This window comes from Fringilla coelebs (assembly GCF_963513975.1).
Source record: "Fringilla coelebs genome assembly, chromosome: 28".
In the NCBI taxonomy this organism is placed as follows: domain Eukaryota; kingdom Metazoa; phylum Chordata; class Aves; order Passeriformes; family Fringillidae; genus Fringilla; species Fringilla coelebs.
The window spans coordinates 2,770,016-2,792,681 of NC_140054.1; the positions used below are offsets into that span (position 1 = coordinate 2,770,016).

At 41.8% G+C, this 22,666-nt stretch overlaps 1 protein-coding gene across 4 annotated transcripts in view; it reads right to left on the reverse strand.

Annotated features, from left to right (window-relative positions):
- KDM1A (lysine demethylase 1A) overlaps positions 1-22,666 on the reverse strand; it is a 42,038-nt gene that overhangs the window by 10,163 nt on the left and 9,209 nt on the right. For 2 of the 4 annotated variants that reach the window (XM_084222822.1, XM_084222821.1), the window contains 17 exons: positions 20,277-20,410; positions 18,522-18,600; positions 17,580-17,672; positions 16,769-16,875; positions 15,943-16,024; positions 14,737-14,831; positions 13,745-13,887; positions 13,191-13,281; positions 12,344-12,478; positions 11,310-11,383; positions 10,553-10,664; positions 10,042-10,174; positions 8,832-9,019; positions 8,365-8,479; positions 7,167-7,294; positions 6,687-6,833; positions 4,838-5,659 (listed from right to left, as the gene is read on the reverse strand). In XM_084222822.1, coding sequence (XP_084078948.1) covers positions 5,474-5,659; positions 6,687-6,833; positions 7,167-7,294; positions 8,365-8,479; positions 8,832-9,019; positions 10,042-10,174; positions 10,553-10,664; positions 11,310-11,383; positions 12,344-12,478; positions 13,191-13,281; positions 13,745-13,887; positions 14,737-14,831; positions 15,943-16,024; positions 16,769-16,875; positions 17,580-17,672; positions 18,522-18,600; positions 20,277-20,410 — 2,042 coding nt within the window. In that variant the 3' untranslated portion in view covers positions 4,838-5,473. The other 2 variants (XR_014616803.1, XM_084222823.1) reach the window with 2 other exon arrangements.

Consider the following 22,666-nt stretch of genomic DNA (forward strand, 5'->3'; position numbering starts at 1 on the left):
CTACCTAGCCTCTCTGAACAATGGTACTCCTTGCACATGAGAGAACTTTTTGTTCACTTGCATTCACACAAGATCCCAGCAGCGTCCCTGTGATTGCATCCACCAGCCCACGAAGCTGTCCACCACAACTGAAAGCTTTCAGTTCATATGGAGAGTTTGAATTCTCCTAATACACCCTTGCTGGCTGGGGTAGTGGTCACCTCAGCACCCTTAGTGTCTAGGCAGGAGGAGACTGTTCCCCACTGGTTACTTTACAAACTGAGAGGGAAGGAGAGCAGAAAATGTTGTTTAGAAGGAGTTGGTTCCCTACCACTGTCAATCTCTGCAACGAGCTTTGCATGATCTACTCATCACCAGTTGAGATCCTGCACCAAGAAGTCATCCAGTGAGCCAGACCAACACAGCAGTGACACCTCCTCCTCCTGGGAGCCATTTATCTGGAGCTTTGTGTGTTACACTCTGCAGGCAACAACTCTGTGGCTTGTGCAGTGCAGCTGAGCCCTCTGAGAAAAAGAAAGTAAGTGCTTTTCCTCACAGACAAGCAGAATGTCCTTGTTCCTTCCCACACAGAGTGGAGACAGATGGATTGGACCCTAAGCTGATTTGTGGTAGCTTTGGTCTGTGCCTCGAGCCCTGTGTGCCACAGCTGGGAGCCAGGTATGGTCAGAGACTGCTCCAAACACAGAGGTGTGTGTCCCCAGCAGTGCAGCTGCTGTCACCTGGGGCAGACCTGTCCCCACAGCTCCAGGAGGTGCTCAGGTCAGCAGCAGCATTGTCCTGAGCAAGGTGATGGCACCTGGCTCACAGCAGGGCTCTGTCAGTCCTTCCTTTCCATCCCATCCCATCCCATCCCAGCTGCTGGGTGGCCCCTACACAAACACCACTGGCACCCCCAGTGCTGCCTGTCCCCCTCTGCAGCAGGACAAGGAGAATGCTCCAGACAGAAAAGGTCCTTGATCTGTTTCAGAGGTGCTGTGGGAAGAGCTGCACCCCAACAGCTTCCCTGTCTGAGCTGCACCCCACACTTGTGCCCACATCCCACCTCTGGAGGAGCAGGTAGCAGAGCCACCTGATTGCCTGTGCTGCAGCTCCTCCCTGGCCTGGGAAATGCACACCTCAATTCTGAGAAGAAAATTAATCAAAAAAAAAAAAAAAGTGGAAAAAACAATAGAGCTGGTTGCAAAATATCTATGAAAACATTTATATAAAAGGGATGTGTTTTAGTGACATGATTATTTTTTTTACAAAGATTATTTGGAGGAAGGGAAAAATTATTTTTGAAAAAAATGTTTCTTTTTGGAATTTTAAAGATGTTTTCCCAAGTGTATATTTTTAACCCTTCATTTTATTCTTTTACATATCATGACATATGTGTCAATTTGCATAACAAGACAAAAAGATGCTTTTAAATTAGTACTGAGTGGCAGCTCTAATAATCTTTAAATTATATTAAAATAAATTGTATTAACTGCTCTCTCTTACCATTGACATGGTAGTGCTAGTAGAATGAGATAATGGGGAAAAGATTTAAACTCTAAAGTAAAAATGAAAGAAAGTTAAATTCTGAAGCTAAGTTCAGACTTCTTACTGCCTCCCCCTGCAAGTTAAATTCTGAAGCTAAATTCAGACTTCTTACTGCCTCCCCCTGCCCCGTGTTTATCAGGAAGGATTGGAAATCCTTATGGATTGTGCAATCTGAAACCAGTGGCTGTGTCCTTCCTGAGCACCCTGCTCTGCTCAGCTCTCAGACCCAGCCCCAGCTGGATTGCCTGAGCAGCAGCAGCAGCTTCCCCTGCCTGTGTGCCCTGCTCCCTGCCCAGCAGTGCCCACCACAGGCTGCTGCCTCAGCTGCCCCAATGCCTCACGCTCTACCTGCCTGCTCACCCTGGGAGCAGCTGGGAGGGATCCTGGCATGTCCCTGTCTCTTCAGATGTCACAGGGATTCCCTCTGCACATTCCTGAAGCTCCAGCTGTCCCCTGGGCCAGCACAGAGGCTGTGGAGAGCCCGGGCTGGGCTCTGCTGCTGTGCCCCCAGAACCCTGCAGGGTGTGAGGCTCCCCTGCCCTTGGGCACTGCTGGACAGCACGGCCAGACTGAGGACAAGGATCCCTCTGGGCAGTGACTGAAGGCCTTCCCTCACAGTCCCAGCCCCATCCTGCTGCAGGACACAGCTCCACACACCACAGGACGGCCCTGCACACCCAGCAGCATCCTCCTCCTCACCTTGTTGGATGTGGCTCAGCACGGTGCTCCCAAAGAGCCTCCCAAGGGAAGTGGTTTCAGCTGTGGTGAGGAAATCTCTGCATCCCTGTGAGTCAACTTGTGGGGTGAACACAGGCTGCCCTGAGCCTACCCACAGAACTCTGGCTCACCCACCAGCTTTTCAACCCCAAGAACTCAGCCCTGTGTCTGAAGAGCAAGGGAAGAACCACCAGCAGCAAGAGCTGTTGGGTTTTCTCCTTCTGTCAGCCAGGACCAGGCTTTGCCCAAGCAATGGGAGGGCTTTACCCTGCTGCTCAGCTGGCTTAGCCCCAGCTCTTGTCCCAGCAACACAGCGCTGCTGGCACTGTCTTCAGGTGCTCCTCACAGATGATGTCTCTCCTTTCTCCAGCTGCCTCAGTCATTTCTTCAATATTTTACAGCAGATTCCTTGAACTCCTGCTCTAGACTCAGTTTCACTGCTTGTAAATACTGGACACAGATGTCACTTGGTAACTGCACACTGGTTGTTTTTACCACAACTGAGATTAAATCTGAGAAAGAAAACCCTACCTAGTATGGAAAGGGGCCATGCCCTCTAGTCAATGAGTGCAATAGGAGCTGATTGTATTATTAATCTTATAGCAATGACTTCAGGAAACACAATGTGTTTACTCGAATTGCACACTATTTTTGAACAGCTGTAAAATAGAGTATATGTGTAAATATTGCCATCACTGAAGAAGTATTTGTAATTTTAGCATATAAATATAACCAGCTTTCCAGTAGGCTTGATGATGCACAAGGCCATGCATCGAGCCCTCGGGTAATTCCAAAGTTGTAAATGTATTTGCTGTACAGAGGAAGTGTGTCAGTGCTTGCTGCTCCCACGGAACCTCAGCTGCTGGTCCCTTTTGGAGAGCCAGTGCTTTCCCCAGAAGGGCTGGCTCCAGTCTGAGGGCCCAGCAGCTCACTGCTTCATGGAACGGCTTCCTTCATGTCTGGGAACACCTCTGCAGCCTGCAGAGCTGCCTGTCCTGCTCCTGGAGGGGCTGTGACAGCCTGGCCACCGCTGCTGTGCAGTGCAGCCTCTGGCCAGGCCCCCAGCAAGGGAAGAGGGCAGGAAGCACAGGGCAGAGCCACGTGCCTTGCTGCTTCAAGAGACACTCGACACAAGCGATGTCCCAGCTCCAGGTTGAAGCAATAGTCACACTGGTGTCATCTCTAACGTAGCAGACCTCATCTCTGCCACCCTTGCACACGGCTGAAGCAATCAGGGCACTGCTCCAGGCCAGCCCCCAGGCTGAGCTGTGAACAGAACACGAAGCCATTGTTAGCAGATGCCTCCCACGGTCAGAACCCAGGGCCCAAAGGATCCCCCTGGGCTGCCCCACGTGCAGTGCCGGCTCCTGCTTTGGGGAAGCAGCACTCCAGGCTGCATGGAATGTATTTTTAAGAGAATAAATCTATTTTTTTGTATTTGTGAACATATATTTGGGTGGGGCAGCTTAGTTAGAAGACAAATAATGCAAGAAATCTTTTCATAATCACAGGTTCATCCAAGTTAAGCAGATTTTCCAGGGTTGCAGTATTGCCTTTTCCCCTAAAATAAACTCTGTGTCCAATAGAGCTATGAGCAGTGTTCCACCCTTAGAACTCGCCCTGTCTCAGCATGCTGAGTAGAGGAAAGCCAGAACTTTCCTCCCCAGGCTGCCCATGCAGTGGATACAGATGGTGCTCACCTCCTTCCAGCGACACAGTGCTCTTAGTCTGCATGCCAAATGTAAACACACTCTTATCTGCATGTCTCTCCTGACTCAAACACTGTCAGTGCTACAGTATATAACCAATAAACACTCTTCTCTTTTTACATGTGTGATGTGGTGTTTTCAGCAGTGCCCATTGCTTGGGGGTGGCAGCAGAGTTGTGTGTGTGTGTGGGTGTTGTGGGTCTGTCTCTCTTTGTGCTGCAGGGTGGCTCAGTGCTGAAGCTGAGCACCTTGCACTTCCTTCTGTGCCTTGGGTGAGGCAGATCTCACACCCCCATTTCAGGGTGCATCTGAGGCAGGGATGGTGCACAGACAGCACAGCAAGTTGTACACAGCCATTCTCAACTGAGGCTCCCTGAGCTGGACTCGGCATTGCTGAGAATGGCCTGTGCTACACGAGGGGTTCTAGGAGCAGTGGAGATTTGCCACGAGCCTGCTGCCACAGAGAGCAGGAGCACAAAGAGCATCTCCAGTTCTGCTGCAGGTTAAGGCAGGGGGTCACAGCCAGACTGTCACTGTACCAGGAGTCAGCCCTGTGCCAGAGCTTTCCAGGCAGAAAGATCCAACCACAACCAAGGCATGATACCAATGTCCCTACATCAGACAGCAGCCCCAAAGCAGGGATTTCCAGGCTGGGGATGTCCTATTATTCCTCTCATCCCAGCTAGCATGGCCTGTTCTCCTGGTCCCTGTTAAGTTAAAGGACAAGCACTGGCATTCCCGTTACCTGCCCTGGGACGATCACTTCCATCTCCTTTGGGATGTTTAACGCACCAGGAGCCATTCAGTGGTTTCATCTACTGCAACAGGTGGCCAGCAGTGCAGCACCAGGCACTACACACAGAGTTCACCTCAGGACACTGGAACACAGTTCAGTACCTTTTGTTGGAAGTATTTAATAAATCAGTATGCTTAGCATACTCAGTGATACCAGGTTACTCTACAGCAGAATGCAGGTGGTGTAGCAGCCATGGACCACTTTGGAGAGGTGTGATTTGCTACCGGTAGGCAAACAGTTGCCCCAAATTCCTGAATGCCAGACAGGAATAGAATTGGTCAAAAATATTACTCTTCAAAACAAAGCCATAAAAAAACCACAAAGAAATTTACATACATTCTACACTAAGCTAGTATTCGTAGCAACCAGCTTCTAGAGGCTCTTGTGCAAGTACCAAATTGTAAATACACACATAGGTAGAAAAAACCCCCAAACACCCTAAAAATCCCTCCAGCTATTTTAACTTCCAAGAAGTATCCGCAGAGTCAAAGTCCCTGACCAGCTTTGCAGTAAAGGATTCTGTTTACAATGACCCTTTCAAACAGCTCTAAGATTTTGTAAAAGGCTGCCAAGCCCAAAGCTCTGGCAAGCTTCTGTAAGGCCATTCTCAGACAAGGCTCGTCCAGCGACTCGGACTCCTCTGGGCAGACACCGCTACAAACTACTCCAGCATCTCCAGCGCAGCACCGCGAGCTCCTCCCTCCTCTTCTCCTCCTGCAGAGCCCCCCTCACATGCTGGCAGCCTGCTGGGGGGGCACTCCTGGCGTGGGCTGCCGGGGCAGGGTGTACATGGCCCCCAGGAACTGGTCGGCGATGCGGCCGGCCTCGCGCAGCCCGCTCAGCAGCGCGCCGTGCACCGTGGCCGGGTAGTTGCGGATGGTGTGCTCGCCCGCAAAGAACAGCCGAGGGATGGGCTGAGGGCACAGAACACAGCAGGGCTCAGTCAGATTGGAGCAGGTTCAAATGGTACTGGGAGGTGTTAAAGGTTCTTAATCACAGCATGATCTCTGCTAATGTGAAGGTGGTGCATACAGGATAGGCCATATTGAACCTATTTTAAGTTCTGCACAAATTACCAAGAAAATAAAGCTCTCTTTGATAAACGGTGTTTGGAACTGTAACTCCACAGCCAAAAGTGTGTAGGAAGAATACTTTCTCATCCTGGAACATGAACTCTAGTTCTTTCCCTTACTCCTAATAGAGCCTGCTCTGCTCTATTTCTGGTCACATCTCACAGTAGGCACTAGGGAGAATGTATTTTCATGGGGACACAGCATCCAACCATGTCACACAGTAAGCAAACAAAAACTTCAACAATTCATTTAAATCAGCAGTTTCTGTTTAAATTGAGACCTTAAACAACTACCCACAGAATCATGAAAAGTGGGAGAAAAATAAATGTTCATATCTTATATTCTGCGTGTATTAATGACTTGTATCATTAGAACAAGAACTCAAAGCCAAAGCCACACAGCCTTTCCAGGCAGTGCTTTCAAGAGTGGCTGCTGCTTTCAAACTTAATTCTCCCAATATGATCTGGAGATGATCCCTGCCTTCATTGTGTTGCCCCCCTCCCCATTTGGAAGAGACCTTTTGATACCTGTTCTTCTCACTCTGGCCTTCACCCTCTTTCAAATGACTACAACTCACCTAAATATGGTAATGGACAATAAAAATATGGAGTACAAAACACAGGGATAATATCAAATACTCTGTTCAGACATAACCAAACTGGCTTTCTGAATAAAAATGCTCTTTTTTTAAGCAACAAATGACATTAAACCTGTGATGACAGAATTAATGAATGAAAAAATTAATTATTTTACAGGTTTTAATCATTCATCATAAGATGGAAGTTATCTAAACCTGTGTTTAGATATGCATGCAAATTTCTCAGAGAAATAATTTTGTTCTGAGCTTTTTCTAAAAATAATTTCTCACCTGGGGAGCACCTGGAATGGCTGGTCCTGGAGTGATTGGCTGAGCCATCAAATCATAATCATTTCCAGAGGATCCAGCAGCCACATAGGAGTATGAGCCCCGGGCCCAGGGGTCAGCACGCCAGCGGGACACCACGGTCTCTTTGGGCTGAGACAAGACAGGAGCTTCAGTTGTTGGCAAAGTGCAAATTCCACAGTTTGTGACAAATACAAACAATGCAAATTGCAACAATATAAGGGACAAAGTCCTTGGGCTGACGTTGGTGATGAACCCCAGGTTTATATTCTATGGGAACACATACTGAGGTGAATCTTTGGCAATTCCTTAAGTCTTTCCAAACTATTACCAGACCCTGCTGCATGTAGATCCTCAGCTGGAACTCAGACACTGATAGCTGCACACACCTGCTGTGTGTGTGCTGTTTCCTCTGTTCCTTCTCCACCACCCACATGCTGACAATGCACTCGTCCCTCTACTGACCTGGGGCACAGCACTGCTGCCAAAGATGCCCTTGAGGATGGCCAGGCACCGACCCACAATGACATCATCACTGATGTTCTCCATGATCCCTGCTGCTTCTCCTGCCACCAAGGCCAACAAAATCGGTGCTGGAGGGGGGTAGGAGAGAAAAAAGAACAATTGAATTAATGAAATTGAATATTTTGATCAGACAAGTTGGACTTGGATAGAAACGGATCTGCAGTTAAGGCACAAAGTTAGAGACTAAACAAATCCAACAAAAGTAGGCCTAAATTTTCCACCATCATGTCAATATAACAAAAAGAAAATATATTTTTATATGCCATGGTACTATTAAGAATTATCAAGAGAACTGATATATTAAATAGTAAATAAAACCATCAGGAATGATGTTGCAATATTTCACAGTCTAACCACATTAAGTGCCACCCAACCATCCATCAGAAATGATAATTGTTGTTTTTGATTTCAGCCATCGACTTGTGCTTCAACAAGAGATTTTACTGCATTTCTGTTTCATTTCTACCTGCTTCTTCCTTCATGAGAAGGAAGGCTTAGAATGCAGCATGTGAAGCTGATTTGTACATGACATGATCTTTCCATCTAAACCAAAACCACGACCCTACTTGTGAACTACATAACAGAGCCAGCACAAAGCCACAAAAGCCACATGAACAGCCTTGCTAGCCAAGGCTCACTACTTGTATTTCTCCAGTAAAATCTTACCAAATAATTTAATAATTCAATAGCCCAGAAAGGTGCTTCCCTTGCACAGTATTTTTTTCCAGTTAACAGAGAAACCTGTCCTGCTTATGACAGAATGGAAGAAAACTCATTGGTACCTGCTAAACAAGTAACTAATTTAATAATTCTCCTTATACACACCTTTGCTTTTAGTCTGGTCAGTGGCTGTAACAAAACCAGTACATTTACTACAGAGATCTGACAATCTACTGTGGCAGCACCAGCTACACAGAAACCAAAACTACTGATGGCAAAGTGCTGCTGTGGTAATAATGCAATTTAACAGGCACAGCCTGGAACTGTCTGCAATCACTGCTGTTCTCTGCTTCCCAATAATACTATCTTTTTATCATAGCTACATGTGAACAATAACAGCATTTTAAAAAGTTGTTTTTTCTAGATCTGTAAGTATACAAATAAGACACTGGCAAAAGCAGACATGCACCACAGGTACCTTTGTACAGGTTCCAGAAGAGGAAAAGCTCTCCTCTGCTTGCAGTAGTGCTCCCAACATGGCCAAACAAATTGACACTCGGATCCCAGAAGACACGATCGAAACACAACACAACCTGGAAAGAAAGAATGTAAACAGTTAGGAAGAGTGAAGGGAAGAAATAAAAATAAAGACAATTACACTCATTGATGTTTATCACTGTGGTGAATATAGAGTGCATACACACAATACATAGAGGTGTATGCCTGCAACTGCCTTTCCACAGGTCAGTGTGCTCTCCATTTTCTGGTTAACAAATTCCATCAGATCTACTTCTGCAAGTTCCTCAGACAGTTTTCATCACCAAACCCTGGCAAAACAGCTGTGGAAAAGGCATTCTGCCTCTCCCCCAGCAGCCACATTCCACCCACATTTCAGATTCTCTCTGACCACCTCTGCTCTGCTGCAGCTCCCCAGTGCCCATGTACCTTGTTCAGGTTGCCAAAGCCCATCCTCTGCACTGCAGAAGTTTTCCACTCAGGAAGAGGTGGCACAAACTGAACTGCTGGGGGCTGCTGTTTCAGCACTCCCAGGGGCAGAGTGCACAGCACAGCATCACACTTATAAATGAAGGTCTGGCTAGTGGATCTGGTATTTACAGCTATCACTTCACAGCCTGGAAAGAGGAGAAAAAACAGTTTAACAGGCCATGAGGCAAGAGCATTGGATTAAAAATGAAAGAAATTACCCATACCACATCAGAAAGTATCTTGTTAATGGAGACAGCTTTACACTAACAGCACTTAACTTGTAGGCAAGTTGTTACTGGCTATTTAACTCTGTTCCAGCAAACACAATTAAGGTAGCATCTGAAAATGGCCTTACTGGGATAAGCCTAAAGGTTCATCCAGGTCAGTAAATATTATTTAAATATATCCATAAATAAACAAGTAGAGAGTGTTCCTCTCATTACATTGCTCTCAGAGCTGACAGTTTCCCAAGCCCAATGTTTTCAAGAACAACAGATACATTCCTTCCATTACATTCATTTATACTTCTAATACCAGGTCCTGTGACACCAAGCCTTAAGCAGGCCCAGACCTCTGACTCCAAAGGCTTCAATCAGTGAAGTAAATAAATAAGAGAATAAATGTGAACAATTGTCGCTGTAGGACACGAAAGAACACACGCACACACTGCTCTCCAGGTGAGAAGAAAAGGAGAGCGTTTATTCTCTGACTCCATAATTTATAGTTTTACAAAGGTGACAGTGGATTGGAGGGTGACAGTGCCACCTCTCCACAGACACTGGCTTAGCCAACAGTCCATCAACAGTGTCCTTTTCCACAAGAATGTAAACTATAAGTTGTTTACAGAAAAGTGTGTGGGAAAGTTCTTTACAAAGAATGTCAATATCAGAAAGCCTTCTAGAAATCTCAAAAACCCAGGGTGACAAACAATCAGTAAATACAACTGAAAAAGATTGTGTCAAATAAGTCCCAGAAATAACCAAAAACCCATTCAAGATTAATAAACCTCCAGCAACTATATAGAGAACTCCAATAAGAAATGTGGCTGTTTATCTAACCCCAAACATGTCATGGGAAGGGTTTTACAATATCAGTTCTCACAACTGCTTCCAGAAGCACTGAAATCTTCCTATGCCCCCCAGAGCAGTTTCCTGGAGGTTTCAGGTACCTGAGGCAGTGTAGCGAACCTGTCGAACTGCTGTGTTCAATTTAATGTCCAACCCTTCTGCCAGGGCCACTGGCACACAGGAATAGCCATTCCTCACAGTCAAGTGACTGCCTGTGAATTCAAAGTCATCATCCTAAAGTGAAGAGGCATAAAAAGCATGCAGTCATAATGAAGTCCTCTAAGACAATAGAAAATAATCAACAACTCTACACAATGGCAAAAAATATTTCAAAACCTTTTTTAAAGATTCAAACAAATGTGAAATCATTCCTGATTATTTATCAAGTAATAAGTATGGAAACTTTAAGCAGGGAGTGCTGTTAGAGATTGTTTTGGCACTAACAAAAAGCTGTCTGGAATTTCATCATCAAATAATAACCATGTAAGAATTCAGTACCTGCACAAAAGCAGGTAATTAACAGTTAGAAACTCTTAATTTTGACAGACTTTCATGAGAATTAAATAAACATAGTTCAAATTTTTAGTGAATTGCTGAGTACTGGCTACCTACCTGGTCCCAGTGCTTCAGTGACAGTGTAGAAAGGGGTGTAGCATTAGCAAATTCTAGGTTTGCAAAATGCCAGTCAAGTATTTGCCTGTCTCTTGATGACAAATAAACATCACTAGAAAAAACAAATATAATACAAAGATATTTAGTTTGTTAGAACAGGATATTGTAAATGCATTGCTTCTCAAAATTTCTTCTCAAGTCATTTTTGATTCTCTCCTTAGTCCAGAAATAAAAATATTAAAAAACAACACAGATTTTCTTTCAAACACCTGGACCTCTCTCATGAAAGCTGAGTATCAAAACCCAGCTAATTCAGGTTTTTAAAGCAGAATTCATGTAAAATACTCAAAGGGAAGCTAAAAACTTCAGAAATAAAAAAGGTTACATAAATAATGGCTTAAGCAGCATGCATAAGGACAACAAAAAACCTAGTAAAATTGCAGAGGATAATAATATTCTACCAATTTAAGTAGGATTGTATGATATCATTACTGACAAGCATCTAAAATCTCAACTGCCTTTTGAGATCAGGCACTGATTACTGCCAGGATTTCTACAGAATCACCCTCTCAGAAGCACCTTTTCTGTTTGAGTCATCTCTAAACATGAGGAAGGTGAGTTCTAAAGCTGAGGGAACTCAAACTCCATGTTTGTACCTTTGCAACCTCTCGAGTTCCCATAATACCATCCCATTTTTGAAACTCAGGGAAAAGGCAGTAAAAGAATTAATTGCTTTCCTTTTAGTTTGTCTCTTTACCTTGGTGGATTGGCTTCAAGTTCTTGTAATTTCTCTTCCAGCTTTCCTTGTGTTTCTGCCAATTCATCATACTCCTATTAAGATTAAAAGCTAACATTAAAATCAATTTACATCTAAAAGGGCTTGAAGACAACATGTAGCATCAGACTGGACCTGGTCTCAAGAGAAATCACTAGAAAAATCACTTCATGGATTTAGTGGAAGCTAAATCAAGTTTGTTACTTTTTTCAACATTTAATCCAGCATATTTTGCTCTTCTGCTCTTTGGATACACAGAGCTCTGTGTCACACTGCAGAAAAGATTAGTTTGGTGATATTTCAGGAATTTAAGCACTCAGAACTTAAGAACATGAGGGTCCATTACACTCCTGATATTTTAAGGCTTCCCATGGTTCTGAGAGCTTCATATTCCACAAACTACTTTTTCTATTCTCTCTCTTAAAACTTTATAGCTAATATAGAACATGAAGATTTCCAAAGCAGAATCAGTCACACTTAAAAACCAAAGACATGATCTAATTCAAGTCTTTATGGTTTCCTTTTTAAGGAACATCTCTACATCAAGATACTCCCAGAGAGGGGTAGTAACTCTGCTTGTCAAGACAGAGCTCTGTACATGATAATCTTTAGATAGAAATAAATCTTTTAGTCAAGAAACCACTTAATTTATCTCAGAGAAAAGTTATCTCTCTACAAATGCAGATTTTATTTCCGGACTATTGGGAAATCCAGCTGTATTAAAGACCAAATCTGAGAGAAAATCATCTTCAAAACATTACATGCTGACATGAGCCAGCAGACTTAGCTAAAACTGAGCTTTAGTATTCCCCAGCTAAAGGTACTCAATGCAGAGCAGTGTTAGAACCCAGAATTAGTGTCAATGATATTCTCTTGAAAGCACTGGACAGTGAGAGATGTGGAAACATTTACATTGGCTATTTTTATCTCCTGAAAAATGTGGCTAATTGGCTAATTTCTGGCTGCTGAAGTCCTGAGAAAACAGACAGACACACTGCATGCATGTGATCCTTCACCTTGCAAAGTGCAGTCAGATCTCTGTGCTTGCTTTTCACAAGGAACTCTGCTGTGATATCCCGAGGTGGCTTCACTTCTGATGCCTCCTTATACTGCTGATGAAGTTCTTTAATCTTCTCTTTTAAATTCACCATCTTTTAAGACAGAGCAGGAAAAAGAAGAAAGAAAGGGGAAAAAAATGACAAAAGGCAGATTTCAGCATGTTACTGGGTAAAGTGGATATTGACCTCTAACTATGCCATTATACCAAAAAGATTTCCTGGTTCTGGCAGGTATCATTATCCATTCAATTCCACCTCCAAGAAGCCAGAGGAAACACCACCAACCCTAAACAACATGGCTGAAACCCAACATCATTGATTTCTTACTATGTTGCAAGTAATTAGAGAGCAGTTCATAAGCACTTTTAATTTGAGAAACATAGAAAAGTAAAAACATCATTTACCACGAGCAAAAATAATGGAAGTTGTCCTAAAGCACTATTTCTGTCTACAAATCAGATGTGTACTGAAGACAGTAAACATTTTTAAATAGCCCCCAAAAGCCTCAGCCAGTATCAGCATCTCCAAAGGAAGCTGTGAAACATCACTGTTTATTGTGTCTGTCCTCTTCTTTTCTTTTCCCATATTCTGTTTTATGGTTTTCTGCCTAATCAATTTTTTTCCTCCTCAAGCAGGTGACACCTTTGTCCTAACAGGGCTTCTATATAGGTCTTAAGCAAAGACATATCTTAAGAACAGCATTAATAGCAATTTTCTGATATTTTTCTTTGGACATTTTTGTATATTTTGCCATTTTCTGAGGAACACAATGCTTATCATCTTGTTCTAAATGTCATCATCAGACCTTGTTAAGAAGATCTTTCAATTCCTCCTGTGTTTTCACAATTTTTTTCCAGTGCTCAATCTGCTCATCCTTCACATGCTTCTCCTGTAATCTGAAAAAGGTGAGAAGCAATTGTCACCTCAGCATAAAATCCTTGTGTTAATGAGAAAACTTATTATCACAATCTAATTAGTGGAATGCAATAAAACCACATGTCATGGGATATTTTAGTAAATACTTGTGTGGCAATTGGAAAATTAATGGAAGTTTCTGTAAATAAGGGGTACATGACTAGCTAAAATGGGAGTGTGAAGATACCTTCTGCTATTAAAGCTCATTACTATTGCCATTAGCTTTCAAGTAGTGTTAGTGCCCTGTACAGACACCAAACACACTGAGCCACTCCAGCAATGATTTTCAGGCAAGTTTTAAGAAGAGAGGTTTGCTCCTTTAACCATCTGTGACATCAAGTATTAAGAGATAATGCTTACATCTAGGAGCACCACAATTGCTTGAGGGATCTTGGAAATTCATCCCCAAAATAGGAAAGTCTACCAAAAAGAGAAGTCACTTACTGTATGACAACCTCCAGAGCCTGACCTAGGGAGACAGGTTTATTATTGAGAACATTAAAATCCAACTGATGGCTCAGATAGGACGTGGCTTCCAGCAGACGATTAAATTCTTGCTCCACCATTTCATCTTTCTCTTTGGGAACCTAGGAGACAAAAGAACAAGCATTGTTCTTAACTCACTCATAAATAATGCAGCTGCTGAGAATAGCCTTTGGGAAAAAAAAATATTTAATACCCTCAACTGTCTCAAATGGTCAGACAGCAAGGTGTGTACAACATAATGTCACACTTTGGCAGGATGGGCACAAAAAGAGCTGTCAAACCACAATGACAACAGACTTCTGTGGCAAGAGAAAACCAAACTGCCTTATGGGCTCATAAGAGTTCCAAATTGGAAAGGAAGATGTGTTCATCACAGCTACAGAAATTTGCCAAAAGACTCTGATGGTAGGATGGCTTTACACAATCAAAAGCCTTTAGAAGGCTTGGCATAGCTCAGTGAAGTAGACAGACAGTAATTTATCTTCTGGAATGGTCACTGTGAGTAAGAAATACCAATCCAGCTTTTCTAGGATGGTGGTGGAAACGCTGCAGGACACACATGGAAAGGTGGTATTTAACTGCACTGATGATACTCAGCTAAATAGTGAGTGCTGCCAGTGTGAAAATACCTGTTACATGATGAGAGCTCAAGTGCTGGAAAGAGCAAACCTCACATCTGTTAAACCACTCACAGGTTAAACAAAGGTGAAAGAACTTGGCTTCCACAAACCTCTGAAATGCAAAGGTAAAAACTCATGTGGAAAGAGCAGGTTTTAGAAGAATATGTGCAGGTATGCTACACTGTAACTAAAATGCCTAAAAGGGAGGACACAATATTTCTTTCTTCCCTCTCTGGAAGCCATCTCAAGCTAGATCAATAGCCTGGTAACAAACATACTTGAGATATTACTTCTTTTTTAAAAGGTTCATGGAAACAGTATCAGACTTACAGCTTGCCCATTTGCTTCATAAAGTGGACATTTTTGTTTGATCTTTGCCAATTCCATATTTACTTGTTTGCTGACCACAGCCATGGGATTTCCTCCTGGAAAAGATTTTATATAATTAACAGAGACTCCTGTAAAATTTGTCTGCAATTAAACAAAAACCCCACAGTTAAAGCAATTTCAGGGACTAAAACACCAGCTCCAGTGTGTGCATTCCAGTGACCCAGTGTAACCCTGCCAAAGGTCTGCACTTCACAGTGATTCCTGCAATGAGGACATGGAAAAAAACCACCACAATTCCACTTCCAGGACCTGAAGGGGCCCTGCAGGGCAGCCAGAGAGGGACCCCTTGTCAGAAGCAGTATTGATATGACAAGGGGTAATGGGTACAAACTGAATGAGAGGAAATTTCAGCTGGATTATTAGAAATAAGTACTTTCCTGTGAGGGTGGTGAGATACTGAACAGGCTGCTCAAGGTGCCCCTGTCCATGGCAAGGGCAACTGGGACTAGATGATCTTTAAGGTCCCTCCCAACCTTTAAGATTCCATGATTCTATGAGTTAAACATAAAAATATTACAGCCTTTCAACAGGCAAACTGAAATCTGCTTTTCCATGACTGTGCAAGTTCAGTTCTTTGTTTGGAACCGGTTTCTGTATGCAATTTAATCAGACTAATCATGAGACAGATACCAAATTTAGGCTGTCAGTAAAACAGGGGTTTTATTATGGGTTTTACAGTGTTTTATCCTTTCACTACATTACTGAAGGATATTCCACACTAAACACTTGCTCTTAGCAGAGTAGCCATGTAAATAACTGATGCCATCCCATAAAACAGTAATAAATAGGAAGAAATTTGGCTTGTTTGCCATTATTTTTACAACTATTTTTGAAATCACATGGAGAAAGTACATTTGGGGTTTTAACCCCATTCTCTTTAGAATGTTTCTTCATTTCTCCTCCTCCATTATTTTCCCATGTAAATTGAAAGAATACATTCTGTCTCTTCAGGGTCTCTCCCATCATACAGCTTTGCTATTTATGAAAACACTAACTGCTAAAAGGCTGAATGAGAACACACACTTTGAAAGAGTTAAAAATACCCAACTATTTTGGCCATGAATTAAAATAGCAATAAAATTTCACATTTATAGCATCTTGCCCCTCAGTTTTCCTCCTCTGTCTTTTTGATTTTGAAAAACTCACCAAGTCCTGTCACCACCATTGCTCCCAGATCAGCAACATAATTCCCTTTGCGAAATGTAGCAACTCTTCCTCCTACTCGGTCCTTTGAAAAGCACAAGATATTAAACCTCCAGTTACATTCAGTAAGAAATCCACTGAAATATAATCACTGAAACATCTACAAAACATGGTGCAAGAATTCTCTTAACTGAGGGCTCAATAAACACAATGTTCACTTTTCCAAAAACCTCTGCAAATGAACTCTATCACAATTAATTTGCCTAAGTTAAGGAATAAAATGCTTAAGTAGCATTTAAGAAAGGAGAAGAAAAAAGGAAAGAAATAGAAAGAACAATGTCTAATCTAATTTGGGCATATTTCACTATTTCTACAGAAGGATCCACTGTGATTCCAAAGCCAATCTCTTCACTGGCCATGTACAAATTTAGTTATGTACTAGGTTTCTTCCTCCCCTCCTGCCTGATGCCTAAAGATTTTTAGCTTTTTCTATATTTTTCACATATTTGTAACTTTGTAAACTGTCAATACAGAGTACTTTTCCTGCCTTCTCCCACAGTTTAACAAACTCTTAATAATACACTCTTGAAATTCTGTTTAGTCTTTCCTTTAGTCTGCCATTCTGGACTTGCATTTGGCTTTCTGATGAAAAATCAATTTCTAACCATGAAACCATTTCTAACCATCCAGCCCAGCTCTGAGAAAGCATCAGCAATTCATCCTGACTGCCTGGAACACCCCACAGCTGCAGGGACACAGCCCAGTTCTAGTACTGACCAGGGTTACTGGTTAAGCTGTAATAGAAGTAAAATAGCACAAAAATTCATACTCTGGCTTCCAGAACTGTGACATCCATTCCAAAACTCTGCAACTGGCGAGCTGCTGCCAATCCAGAGACTCCAGAACCAATAATGATCACCTTTCCTGTCTTCTTGGCTAAAGAAAGAGAAAAATTAGCTACAGTAGTCCTTTATATGTGCAGTATTAAATTGCAAACAGTCTTTTTAAAGTTGCATTTAAGAGATACCAAGAAAAAAAAGCAGCTTTTTCTCATGAGTGGTTCTGACAGAATAAATTCTGTAACAAAAAGAAAGCTGAAGTAATTCTGAATGTAATGCTGAGACAGGAACAAGGAAAATACACTAGCAGGAAAATACACAAGGAAAAAACCAGGTGAAAAAAATGCTTCCAGACAACTGTCTGAAGAAGAAAGCAATTCATGTTAATTATGGGGGACAAAGTATCATAGTTTGATTTCTTTCTGCCCCAGAAGAATAAAACTTAAAAAGGGCAGAGAAGTGCACTTGCAAAATTCCAGAACCACAGATCTAAGTACAATATTGTGTTTCTGACTTTAGGTATTCAAATGAAGAATCAAGATAACTCATTAAAAAGTGACAGTCACTGAATTATCTCCAAAAGATTTGCCAACAATTTTTCCTCTCCAAGTGATTTACATAAATACATGGGTTCTCTATGCCAAAATAAAACACATTAATATCAATAGCCAGATGGCCTTCCAGCCTTTTTTTATTTTCTTAGCACTGCAATTCTAAAAAACAACACTCAAAAAACTGTCCTAAGAAATCACAGAACAATAAAACAAAACTTCAGCTAGAAACAATATTCAAGCCTCTTACTTGGAAGGGGTTTGACTCTTTTGTAGATCCCAAAGTTGATCAGGCCGTGACGCTCCAGGTAGCTGTGAACCCTGTGAACGAGCACTGTGTCACCTAAAAAATGGGAAAATTTTCAAAATTATTCTGTATGTTCAGCATCACATACATACTGAGCAAGTCACAGTAAAGTCCCACTAAACACATCTTGCCCTACAGCTCTGCTGCCCTACTGACCCACTCACCTTCCTGAGGCTGAGGCTCCTGGTCTGAAAACACCCATGCTGTACTGCAGCTCTGAGTCCTGCCTGAAAAGCTGCACAGGACATCAGGTGCTTCTTTTCACACAGTGCAGAAGAACACCTTTTCTGAAACTGACTGCAAAATCCCAAGATCATGACACAGAACTGTGATGTGATTTGCCAGTATTATGCAATACTTACTGCAGCACTGAATTCTCATTTTTATTTTTAAAAGGACAATAACTCACTATTTTGCAATCCTTGACAGTATATTTGCATTCATTTTAGCATTATTTTCCTCTTAAATTAATTTTTTTATGGTTACCCTCCACCTTTTTCCAGTTTATTGGGATTTTGTCTGAGAAGTGTGGAATGGCCTCCATTTGCAAGCAGTAACTCCTCACTCTTTTACTGCCTTCTTACATCACATCCAGTTTGTTTAAGTCTTAAAAACCCTCCCAAAAACCATATGATTAATAATGTTTTACAGCTGAAAAACCACCAAGAACCTGCAGGAAAACTTAAAAGCTGCACATGAATTAACCCCACTGTAACAATCCATCTTTTTAGCAACTTTTATGAATCCTGCTAGTGATATTTCTTTACCAGACAATGGGAACTCCACTAATAAAGGACTGAAGCATCTGAAGCAGCTTTTCCTCAAAAAAAAGTGAGAGAAAACAGCAATGATACATCCATTTTGGCAATGAAAAACTTGACTTACTATTATAAGGTGCTTCTAATTGTTGAATAGTTGCTTCAAATGTCAGCTGAATCTTTGGGTTATCCAACCAGAGCTGCAGCTGTATTTAAATAAACAATACAACAAATCATATTAAGCAATACAAAAGAGGTGTTTTCCAGGCCCATGTTTGCTACCAAACACTGTCAGGAGATGAAACCCCCTAATAAATGAGATGAAATCCCCTAAACTTTGGCAAGACTACCCAAGCCACATTGAACTTCACCTTCCAGTGTTCCTTAAGGTGCAATACAGTATGTTTGAAATTCTCACACTATTTCAAATGAATGGAAATGCACCAAAGTAGCACAAAGATGCGTGTGGCTGGCAAAGTCAGCCAGCATTGTCTTTTTGGCATCACATCTCATGTTGTCATAAAAGCTACAGTAGTACTTATCATGTTATAAGGTTTATTTATCTTCAATATTTAATGATCCAATCCATCTTCACCAATATAAGACACAGCTATGGACGATACTGGCCACATATACACAAAAAAGCACAAATACAGGACATTTACAGTTCAAAAACTGAGCAGGAAGAACTGTGTGATATGTTAGTAGGTCAATTCATACCAGAAAAGAACTGCTTTCCCAACAGAACTTTGTAGCACAGAGGCAGGAGTAAATAAATAATTTTACTGTTCCATGCCTAGGTCATACATAGCATTTCCACTCCATTTTGCATTCCATAATTAGTGATTTCTCTCAAGTTGCTTTACTGAGCTTCACAGATACCAAATTAAACTGGAAATCCTACAACTATAATGAATAGGAATGGTTAAGAAATAATTTCCTTAGAATTTGGGAGGCTATTTGAGGCAAATGGCTCATTAAGAGGCTGCACACTGCAGTTTGCAGCTCTGCTGAGCACTGGGTTCATATCAGCTGCTCCACAGTCTCTGCCATTCTTGCTGGAAGAGTTCCTCTCACAAGCCTTCCTCAAACAGGATTCTTGCTCAGGAATGTTCCTCTCTACTGAATAAGGCCCAGCAGTGCTGCTTTTCCCTGCAAATATCTCTCTCCAGTAATTCTTTAGTTTCAGTGGAAGATTTTTCTGCTTCCAACACGTTTGTAAAAGGATTACTCACTGTTCATTTTGTGCAAATTGTTTTCCAAACTTTTTGGCATGCTCTGGCCTGTTTTTACACATCTCATGACTTCCCAGAAGTTACAACTTGAATTAGAGGAAAACATCACAGGAATAGCAGAAGTCATGCTCTTAGCATGAAGATGTCCATCACACATAAATTTTAAATAACTTCTTAAACTTAATAAGCACTGGGTGTCAATGCCCCATGATGTTTCTTGATCATCTTTAGTCTCTGAAAAAACTGAGTGGTGCATAAGGTATTTTGTCTCTTAACTATGGTAACACAGCAATTCTCAAAATATTTCTTGCTTTTCCACTGTAATTTTTCTAACATTACTTCAGTTTTCCAAAATTCTCTTTTCAAAATCCAGGAGAAAGCCCTGATCCCCGTTTTGGATGTTGTAAATACACTACAGATTCTTTATGCTGTTCACAGTACAGATCAAGAACTGGACAGCACATTTCTTAACAACATAAAGAGCATGACAGAAATAAAACCCCACTGTCTCAAAACCAAAAATTCAACTAGACATGGTAACTGCCAAAAAGCCTTAGCAAGGTACACACATTTCCTGCCCAAAAAGCCTTAGCAAGGTACACACATTTCCTGCCCTTTTTTCACCAACACTTTTACAACAAACTTACAGTGCGGTTCCTGATGTACAGAAACACCTTCTGAGTCTGCTGGGGCCCACTGATGATATCAGGGAAGCAGGCAGCTTCTTGAGATGTCATCCTGTCATGTGGAAGTCTGCTCTGGAAAGCTGCACCCTCCACACCTACAATAAAAAGACAAGTAGTCTACAGGCACTGCACAGGAACACTGCCCTTCCCAGCCTGTGCATGCAGCCAGGAGATGATAAAGTGGCGAATTTCAGGGGATGCTTTCATTTAGTTCTTTGATTTACTTCTGCAAGATGTATAGGTTTCCAAGTCAACAGTTCTTTGAATTATAGTTATCTAGAGATAATGAAAAAGCTACACTACAGGGGGGATAAAACAAACAAGCAAACAAAATCCCCCTCAAAAAGCCTGAAAAATAAATACATTATATATACACTCACACACATATATATGTGTGTGAACAATAAAACAGAACTATTTTAGGTGCTGCCCTTAATTTGAAAAACTGTTTTAGAACCTGTTCAAAGCCAAAATATCTGTAATACACAAGCACAACATGCACCATGTCCTCTCACCTGCTTCTCAAAGTTTCATTTGCACTGACCTTCTCCAGCTAGAGGAACCCACCCTAAACTCTCATTTATATCTGATATATTTACAGCAGGCAGTGCAATGAAATACAATCACATTTATGCATTTCCTGTGCTCCCTCCCCAAACAACAGATTTCCTACTGTTCATTTTAAATGCTCCACATGTAAAAGACTGATGCTGAACCCATACAGGAGAGCTTTTCTCTATGGAAATTTTCATTCATACAGGAACCTGAACTTCTACCAATTCACACACTGGCAGGGATGTAACTGCATTTCTGTACCCTGCTTTCCTCAGTCTCTGTTACGTTGCACTACAGAAAAAGTGACAAACTAAGACACAGCTGCATCAAGTGCTACAGCACAAGTGCAGAAAGCAAATCTTGAAGGCACAGCAAGCAAAACAAAGCACTGAGATGTGAAATACAGCAAGAAAAATATAAATCTCCCATGTCCTAGAAGTGACTTTGATCAGGACAGAGGACAGGGCATTCAATCTAGAAAGGACAGAAGCCAATACATCCCAAGGGCAAAAAACCCCACAAGCAACACAGGATGATTAGGATCACTTGCTGAAACTGGAATAGCTCAAAAGATTACAATAAATAGCAAAGAAAATATAAGCCTGCAGTGTGTTACACTAACCAAGACAACTGTTTAAGAGTTTGAAGTTCATGTACAGCAGTACATGTCACTGTGCCAGGGACAGGAGTTCCCTGCTTTTAATTCTGGTGCCACCACACACCCCTTTAACTTCCAAGCATTTTTACTTCCCAAAGGTGCTGAAAAATAATCAAGGAAGGAGATGGTTGTGAAACTAACAAAAAACTCAAATAAAACAAAACCCCCAAAACAAACCAACCAAAAACAAGCACACAAAAAACCCACCAAACAAATAAAACCCACAACCCCCCAAAAAAACCCCAAAAACCTACAACCAAAAAAAAAACAACCCCAAAAAACCCCCCAAAACAACCAAACAAAAAACTAACCAACCAAAAAAAACCCCACAACCAAAAATTCACAAGTAAAGATCAAAATATCTGTGTGATGACTCAAGGTAAAGAAAACTGTAATCATTTACACAAATTTTACAGCAAGAAGAAATTAGTAACAGAAGCTACAGTGCATAGTAAGTAAAATAAAATTAACCATAGGAAAAGATGACACACCAGCAATGTTTCCTGCACTAATATTCAGCTGTGGAATAGAAACTCTACTATGATTTCAGTTTCTCCAGGAACAACCACTGCCCAGCCCCTCTGCTGTCCTTCCATCTAACACTGCCCCAAGTGTGCCAACACCTGAGCAGGAATGCTCATGCTCAACTATGAATTCTGTAAAACTGGGCATGGAAATCAAATCAGTTACCAGTTCTCTGATAATTCATTAATGCTAACAATCTTAATTTAGGCTCTGGATGCTCAACTGCTAGCAAAAAGCTCAGCAGCACAATTTTCACAGACCTAAAATGCTGAACCTGACTCCCTGACTCTTCAGGTTTGTGCTTCTCCAGGTACCTGCTAAAAAGCCCTGTAGTCATCAAACACCAGCAAACTCTCAGATGTGTGGATTTAAGGCAACTTGGCAGTGTCTTGAAAAGCTTTGGGATTTATTTCTTCAAATTGAGCAGCCAGAGATCATGGTGCTACTAAGAGTTTTGAAAAGAACTCCCAAGGTGGGTTGAGTTGGGGGGGCTTTTAAGGCCAAGTACCTATCATGGCAATACCCAAACTTTAAAACTAGAATAACAGAGTAGCTCCAGATGTGCATAGGTATTCAGGGGAAAAAAAGCTAATAAAACAACCCAAAAGAGTGT